We start from the raw sequence: 8,961 nt of genomic DNA, 5'->3' as shown, positions 1-8,961 counted from the left end.
TCGAAACCTACCTACGACTGTTTTGCCCTCGAGTGCGAATACGCGTTTGCGACTTCCCCTGCAAAAGCTGATTAATTAGTGAGGGAGAAGTCAATGCTGACCTTCGCTTCTTTCATGCTGACTCATGGTTTGTTGGACATTACGTTTCGTTGATTAAACAGTTTTTGAACGCTCTGTGGGGAGGATGGTGGTGTTGCGTTATTAGTAGATTGGAACTGACTGTTCATTAAACTTTTGGTTTATTAAATCTACGTTTCAGCTGGTATTGTCACTTTGTATTTATTCATAGGTATATATAGTGGTTACTTGGTGTGTAATGTATATCATGATTTATTTTACTATACTCACAACCCCCATATCTTATCAGTATTGCAGAACATTGTTTTGATCATGCAGATGTTGAAAATGTTGAGGTTCCAATTTGAAAAGCTTCTCTTAGAAACTTCTTAATCTGTTTATACGTGATTTAATATTCGTATCTTAAATTAACCTGTTGCTAATTTTCACGATCATCACATTACAGATCTTATTATCAGGTACATTATTTTAAGGTATCGAGTTGATAGGTTTAATTTTAGCCTTTAAACTATTATGTTACGTGAAGAAATTCCTTGTGCTTATTAATAATGATTTATTATTAATATATAGATAATATTTCCTACTAACAAAAGTCGGAATATTCTTCAATTAGAAAACAGAAACGTATCCAATTACGAACGTTTGACCATCTCGATCAATTCTGTTCCATCGTATATGTATATGATATTTGTAACAGTTCTATAGGGCTTAGTAATAACATACATATACAATTTCCATTTCAGACTCATAGGATCTCGAATAATTGCAGAATTCCATTGTTTCGTGTACCTGTAGTTCCCTCTTGTTAGTAAATTTCTCGCTCTTTGATGTAATTACATAACGTATTAAACAATTCGAAAATTTTCCCACTAGCAAGCATAATAGTCTTACCACCGTTTGAATAGTTTAATGCAGCACAAATGTTTGACGAACGATCTGGGAGCTTTAAGAGGCATCATGTTGATGTAAACATATTGAATCTCGTTAAGCAAACTTCCTTGTGTAACGCTTGATTAAACTGGAGTATTAAAAAAGATTAGAAAAGAAAAATAATATTGAAAAACTCTGATGCACATCGTAATTACTTTTCGCATTATTAAAGTTTTCTTTTATTTAGTAGTTCTGTTATAAAAAAAAAATAAACTTCTCGGTAATTCAACATTTTGTTACAGTGATTCAATATTTTCGAGCGCTTAGTAAGGATTAAGCGCGGTATACATACTAGAGCTTAAAAGCTTTTCAAAGGATTGCTGTCGTTACATAAAGTATAGTCGCAAATCAAATCGCAAATAAATGAAACTCGAATGCAGAGTACATCGTTTCATATCGAAAAAGACATTTCGTCTACGCGGACGTATTTTATGGCAAAATATTCATTAATCTTCCGTGATTGTGATTTATTGAAATATTTTATCACTGAAAGAAATTCATTTATTCATGAAAATTAAAATGGAAATTTAGTAAGAAAGAGAAAATTTAAATTCTATGAAAAAAAATTGTACTGGATGTTGTAAAGGAAAATACATTTAACAGAAAACGTGTTTCTGTATATTTCAAACGAAATCGTACAACCTTTTATTTACAATAGTCCGTTAGTATCGCAGAAAACGAGTATGTTATATATAATATATTATGTACAATGTATTCAGGACTTTATAATGATACGCACGAAGCGGTGAACAATAATGTTTTCTTCGATGAGGTCTAAAATTCTCGAGTATAGAACCAGGAAGCTCGTAGAGCATTCTCCCTGATTTGTATTTTTTATGTCATCAATTGGAAAGAATATTAATAGGTTAGGAGAAGAATAGGAAAGAGAGGAGGCAAAGGAATACTGATCGAGATATTTCTACAGGCTAGAAGAAATTTTTATCGAGAAAGGGAGGGAAAGAAACGAAGAGACAGAGTGAAATAGAATATAGGAAGAAAATCGATGTAACAGCTTAACTATATTAAGTGCAGGTACGTTAGAATAATCAAGTAACATGCGATAGAGCGTATTATACATAAGTATCGATACTTTACAATTAATCGCTGCTTTCTAATCTGTAACCGTCTATGGAATTTTCGTTTCATCTCTTTTCATTTCATTGATTAATTTCAACCACTGGTTAATATTTATCCTAGCTGTTTACCAATGACACTATCTTGTTTTCGATTATCACTTTTTAATAAATATCTCGATCTCCTAAGAATTTCGTATAATCTATCTAATTGTATCGACGTCTTCTCCCGCGACCGATGATTCTAAATACGTTTAACTCGATGGTCATTTGCGAGATTCTAATCGACTAACGAATTGGCACTAAACCGATCTGATATGAGAGATATGGAAGTGCTCGAAGTTGAATGAGCACTTTTTCCCATGGACGAAGAAGTCCACGAATTTGTGCTTGAATTTTTCGAAACGATACTCGATACTCGCGTGTATGTTGATCAAGCACAATGCATTATAAATGTATTTGTAATCATGATTCGATGATCGAAATTTCTCGTGGCTAGGAAACATTTACTTCGATCAAAGTTAAATAATCTTTTCTCATGCGTCCATCTAAGGGAGACGACAATCATTCAATAGTTCGACTTACAGGATTTTCGATGTTCGATCACTACAAAATTTTAACTCATATCGCGCTAGTTTTCTATGCGGATTTTTATGCAAACCCATACTTTTATAAGAGGAATAGAACTTAAACAGAAGTTTTAAACTTGTACTAAAGAGACAGAATTGAAACGTAGAATCTAATTACAAAACTGATTACTGAAGAAATAGAACCAAAAACATCGTTTTGATAAAGAAACGGAATCTAAACATATATCTGTTCACAATTTTCATATCGTCGCACATTTCAATTTCTAAAAAATGTATAAATATCCGCAGTCTACTAATTAGTGTCTCAAATTCCATTAAAGAAATGTCCATATTTTTCAAATTTTCTTTCTTTTTTGCACCGATTAATATTATTTTTAATCGACCTCATCGTCCCGTGAGTTGAGCGTCTTTGAGCAAAAGTTTCACGTGACCACAAAAAAGTGCAAGAGAGAAGATTTCGTCCGTTTAATTTTAGAAGGCGCGCTTGCGATCCATCGATCAATCGCTGGCACGCACAGAACGGAAATCGATTAGCAAGCTTCGAGTGGGGAATGAGTGCCGAAACGCAGGCTCCATTGGAATTCGCATCTCATTCGAGGCGAATCGTGCCAACTTGCTGGATGCCTAGAGTAAGGCCAAGTAAGGATTCACAACCATTCTAGATGTACAGGTTCGCGATGTAGTTTCCGTACGCTTCGAAACAACTGCGTAACTCTTTGCTATCCCATCCATATAAAGCTAACGATTTAACGTAAGATATCGTTATAATTAATATATAATTGATATATAATTAGTAAGTACTGTACAAATAATATATCAATAATTCCACTGAATATATCGACAGTGGTCATTAGCCTAATAATATCAAATTTTGGTAAATATCTAAGATGAATTATTTGCAGATCTATTTTGTACAAGTTTTCTCATAAAATATGAATAAGATCTTAGAAATGTTGGATTTGTAGTGATGTCTATTTTAAAGTATTTTATAATGTTGACTATACATCTTCCCTTAAAAAAATTATTTTGTACTCCTTTTGTATAGTAATTTTGCTTACAGCTTTTATGTAATTTCTTTTCATTAAAGTGCGCTAGGCATCTGGTTTCTAAGATTAAGTTCACATTTTATGAAATTCACTGTACGGCAAATAAATTGATTAAGCGTTTCAAAATTCTTTTAGATATAAATTGAGAATTATTGCTAATGAATTCACTAAGTTATTGGCTCGGCAGGTCACGTTGTTTCGCAGCTTATGGAACGCATATCGCTTGTCCCTTTTGGAAAACTGAACTGAAAAACCGATATCTACAGCTATAAACTACTGCGCGCGATACGTGCATGCGTGCACCTGCGCTTTATGCAAATACGTTTGTTTATCCTAACTATACCACGACGCGACTTGCGTCCGCGTAAAAAATTTGTAACAATCATTGTATCGATCTCGTTACGGTAATCGATTATATTCACAGACTTAACTTACGGGCTAAACTTAAACTACGAGTTTTATCCTTTGGTGCGAAGACAGATCCTGGAGACGATCGCGTTACTGCCTCTTCTGTATTTCTTACGTTTCATTCACTTCGAAAATTAGAATTTTAACTACGAGTTTTTCCTTCGCTCTTATTGCAAAAATAGCCGTGTAGATTCGTCATTCTAATCTTGCGATCATACGCGAAAGCACTACGGTTCTCGTTTTTATTTTGATATAATTTTCAAGTCGAAAATATTCTTTTCTCTCTTCTTTATCTCACTGTTAACTTCCATCGCCGAATGTAATTATCCGTTTGAAACATTCCAAGTAGAAATACTGAAATGATCGTACTGAAACGTACGCTCGCGTGACACGAGCCTGCGCAGGATTTTGATTTTTTCTTTTTTTGTTGAAATGTTTGACGAATCGACTGTTCCTTTTCCGCGACGTACAAACCTTTACTTCCTTATTTTCTTCGATCATCGGCTCAGATACAGGCAGATCTGGGTAAAATGATATTTCACATAATAAACTTCCCAAATTTCGTTCAATTGTGATTTCAAAATATTCAAAGCAACATCAAATGTCAAATCGATACAGATACTATGCTGCTTCGAAAAATATTTCATTCCTCTCTTTTCCTTTTACATTATCTTCTTATTTATCGTTTCAAACGTCATCTTACCCGAGTCTGGGGAAACATGACTTACAAATACGTACACAAGCACATCTCATTTATCTTATTACGAACGAATGCTGTGGTAAAATGTGCCACTTGAATATTTTGTTCCTTACGTTTAAAGTTATCACGTTGTAGGAAGGCGCACCATGTCACATCGTATCTCTGAATCTCGTTCGGAATACTGGTAGATGATCGAGACTGAGTTCTCCCGTCGATTAACCAAACTTACTTTACCTCTAAAAATCGATGAACAACTTCCTTTCTTCCCCATTGGAGTTTATTGCGTTTGTATATAAAAATCTCGCAAAGTAATTACGTGTAATATCGAAAAAACATCGCGATTATACCTCGAACAATAGTTGCACGATCGTTTGTGTCATTGATCGTTTCTGTTTGGTTCCACGGTAACTCGGTGTAAAAATATCGCAAACATCTCAAATATTAATTCGTAAGGGGCAGACACTTTCCCCACAGGGGGAAAATATGATAGCACTTTCGATGTACGATCCCACAATATGGTCGAACAGAACGATCTTAGATTAATTTCGGTTTGTACTACACTTTATCACGGGGAAGTCTTTAGAAAGGAATCGTTTTGCTCGCAATAAGGGTGTATAACATTAATTTTGATTTATTGCAAGTTAAAATGGGAAATAATTTGATTAGACCGTGTAAGAATAGAGAATGGTCCATAGGCGAGGTTTAAATAGCAAAGTTAGCGTGGTTACCAATTTTCTTTAATGAAAGCAATCGATTAAGCGCAAGTGCAATGTTTTGCGACAAGTTTAGATCGATTGTAAGTAGTAGAAGTCGAAACTGGGTCAGACGAGCTGACGCGAATTACGAGAACGAATTGCATTCTATGTCCGTTGATGGAATTTCCTGAACGTTGCTATTGCTTTCGGACGATCGCTTACATTTAGAGCGTAAAGTACGCTAGGGGATTTTCAGTAATTCCTTCGGCGTCACTCCCGCGCTGGGGGGTGAGCCCTTGGTAGTAGTCAGTATTCTTCCTCGTCCTCCTCGAACTCGTCCTCTCCCAGGATACTGTACGAATGCAACAGAAAACTTGTGATAGAAAATACAGCAGGGTCTCTTTGTCAAAATATAATGCAGCAGTATTGCTTCGAGGAGTTATTGTATTTTTAGTTCGAACAAAGTAACTGATATATTAATTCTTTATGGTTCTACGTTGAATTGAATTTGGTATTGTATTTCTTTCTGTTTCTGTTATTTTTACTGTATCGTAGGTTTACTAGACGAGTGATACAAGTGGATAAAGTACATTTTTCGAGAAGTCGATTTAAAATAGAATCTTTTATTTAGAATTTAGCGATGAACATATTTTTCGTTTAAAATCTAGCAACGTAGATAATAGCTTTTGAGCTTTACGATTCTTTAATGAAATATTATTTTAGCATATTTTATGGAAAAAAGACATTAATTCCTTGAAGCAATTCTAGAATGTAAATAAGGTATATAGGTTCTTCTAGCCTCACTGGGCACTGCATACATACACGTTACTTACTCTTCCTTCCTCGAGTACTTGTCAATCAGGTTACGACCTGGCCCTCCGCAGCTCTTGGCCATCGGTGGACAATACCAATAACATAATACACTGAGGGATACTCCAAAAACAACTGTAGGCACCACCAACGCTAGCACTAGATGCCTCAAATTTTCATCCCAAGAGTACCTAGAAATATATTCATAGTGTCACTCTACTGATTTTTATTACCCTATTAATCGGAGAAGACAGAAAAATTTCTTTATTTCTATTCTTTCACATATCGCTCCATTTTTATTAAAAATTATATCATTCTTATTAGTTCGTACTAATTTTTCAGTATGTAGAAAACAATATGTGCATCGTTCACTAATCTCTCATCAAATATCTTCTCTGGACTAAACTCGATCATATGAGATTAATAATGTTGATTGTTTATCACCATACGAAGAGTAAAAAACCATCATGGTGCCTATTTATTGAGCGCTTCTATCTAATGCGCTTACAAGAACCTAACAGAAATTGCTTTTATTATCTTATAATACCATAGTTATAGAAGTTTCTACTTCAATGACCCGGTTAAAAGAAAGTAGGTCGACAAGAATTATATAGTACGAAACAAGGTCTCGTAACATAGCCTAATTATAGAACCATTTGTAATTTCATAACCAGAGAAGAATATTTCCAATTCTTTTGATGTAGAAAAACACGGACTGTGATATTTCTAACAAACAAAGTTGATTTGCGTGAGCGTGTTAACACAGCATAGAATATAGTTTCATACACATACGAGAATTTAAATGTATTGAAAATCATAATGATAAAGTAGTATTTGCCGCATTAATGTCGATGCGCTGAAAGCATGACACGTTTCGTGCTTTCGCTAACGTATTTATCACGAATATGATACTGTGATTATACCTTGCAACGACAGTCTCTGGGTGTGTTCTGCTGTAATAGCAGGGGAATATCTTTCCCATGTTCGAATATCCGTATTTCTTAGCAAAATCCGAACAGTTCACTGTGGGTGGGTAACCGCAGCCTTCTGTGTTTACGAAGAATTTCGTGTCCGAGACATCCCAGGAAATGGAACCCAAAGGTTTTGCCACGAATTCCTCGAACGTTAATCTCGTATAGTTCACCCTAATCTGATGACAACGAAGCGCGGCGCTAGTACAACCTACAATCGAGAAAAATCTATTAATATATCTATGCAAATTTTTAGTACATAAATACTATTAAATGTATACGAATTTCTCAAATTTAGAATTCACATCAATCATTATTATTAGAAAAAGCTCCTAAAAATTATTTATAAATTAATAAAATGATTATTCACAGGATGTGATTCTTTACAGAGAATAGAAAAAAGGAGTATACGTTTAACTTTTTATGATTCAAACAACATTCAACATTTCATTCCAATTGATTCATGCTTAATAAGCATAAATGTTTTTAAAAGCTGTGCATAATAAAGAGAATTTTCATATTTGTCTAATTAATGATAATATAGTATTACGAGTATGTAAATAACGTAAATATCATCTCGTTGCTATGCTCGTCGCTATATCTATATTTACATATATTTGTTTTATGTGTTAGAACCGAGAAAAATTAACTGAAATAGAATATCAAACTTACAGCGTTAGGAAAACTCAAAATTTACCTTCTCTACAGCTCGCCCAAGAGCAATTTTTTAGTCCCTCAGCGTAAACATGATCAGTGACGACACAGGCCACAGCGTGAGGAGAGAAATCGGCCAAAATCGTGGAAATTGCCGGTTCCACAACGAAAGGTATTAGAAAAAGGAAGGCGAAGACAGCAAGGATGGCTATGGTACCCAGGCAGAGGGACGTGTAAAATTTCGCTTTCTCCATCAAGGACGCTACTTCCACCACCGGTAGCACCCCACCCAAGGTGCTGGACTTAGTGTCCTCTTCCTGGGCACCCATGATCACCGTCGACTCGTCGGAATCAATGATTGCTCTATTGTACGGGTCACTTGGACCCTGTTTGTTCAAATATTAAAAACTTTCTTCGTCTTTAAAGATACGAGATTAATATCCAAGTTGTTTGAACTTTTCTGAAATTTTTCTTTTGATTTCGAGTCAAGAAACCTTATTTTCACACGTTCAACGCGTTTCAACGTTTTCCGAAAGAATTTTTCTTCTCCGTTTCCGTGTAGCTTCCAAATAAAATTGTTGGAGTTTCCAAATTATCAAATAAATTACCGAATTGTTACGTTTTCCGTTCGTCTTCTTGTACTGTAAACTGACGATAAGTTTTGATTGTTCAACTTATTATTATTCTACCGATTATACGAGAAGCATCGAATACATTCAAAAGATGCACTAAGCAAGGAGTTTGTCAAATGTTTTTCTGTGGGCTTGTTGCCAGCTGTGCAGGGATCGATCGATCATTTACCAGCAAGGTACGTCCTTCGGTTCTGAATGTGGTTTTGTGGTGTTAGTGTGATTACAATAAGAATTGCTTAGCCTTGATACCTAGAGCTATATGTAATAAATGGTTCTTATCTACTGTCACGGCGAATCAATCAGAAGGGGGACACTTAAAAGCTACCGACGAATGTTGTGTCACGTGTAAAAGACGCCGAATTGTCTGCTTTTTC

The 8,961-nt window shown here is 35.0% G+C and overlaps 1 protein-coding gene across 2 annotated transcripts; it reads right to left on the bottom strand.

The window, feature by feature from the left end:
- Positions 1-1,603: 1,603 nt before the first annotated feature.
- LOC126869356 (protein tipE) lies at positions 1,604-8,342 on the bottom strand. Of its 2 annotated transcripts, none has more exons than XM_050625758.1 (4): positions 7,999-8,342; positions 7,254-7,512; positions 6,343-6,521; positions 1,604-5,872 (listed from the first exon to the last, which is right to left on the bottom strand). In XM_050625758.1, exons 1-3 carry the CDS (start codon positions 8,282-8,284, stop codon positions 6,350-6,352), a joined length of 717 nt encoding a protein of 238 aa, XP_050481715.1. In that variant the 5' UTR covers positions 8,285-8,342; the 3' UTR covers positions 1,604-5,872; positions 6,343-6,349. The 2 variants fall into 2 exon arrangements, with proteins under 2 accessions (XP_050481715.1, XP_050481714.1); XM_050625757.1 differs by having other exon boundaries at positions 6,354-6,521.
- Between the last annotated feature and the right edge of the window lie 619 nt (positions 8,343-8,961).

This window comes from Bombus huntii, chromosome 9 (genome assembly GCF_024542735.1).
Source record: "Bombus huntii isolate Logan2020A chromosome 9, iyBomHunt1.1, whole genome shotgun sequence".
Taxonomy (NCBI): domain Eukaryota; kingdom Metazoa; phylum Arthropoda; class Insecta; order Hymenoptera; family Apidae; genus Bombus; species Bombus huntii.
This window is presented reverse-complemented; position numbering and strand designations above follow the sequence as displayed.

Coding starts and splice junctions, on each gene's coding strand:
- LOC126869356 (XM_050625757.1), bottom strand. CDS start 8,284: ATGGGTGCCCAGGAAGAGGACACTAAGTCCAGCACCTTGGGTGGGGTG. Junction 6,522..7,253: donor CCAGAGACTGTCGTTGCAAG/GTATAATCACAG, acceptor ATATATTTCTAG/GTACTCTTGGGATGAAAATT. Junction 5,873..6,353: donor AAGTACTCGAGGAAGGAAGA/GTAAGTAACGTG, acceptor GCATTCGTACAG/TATCCTGGGAGAGGACGAGT.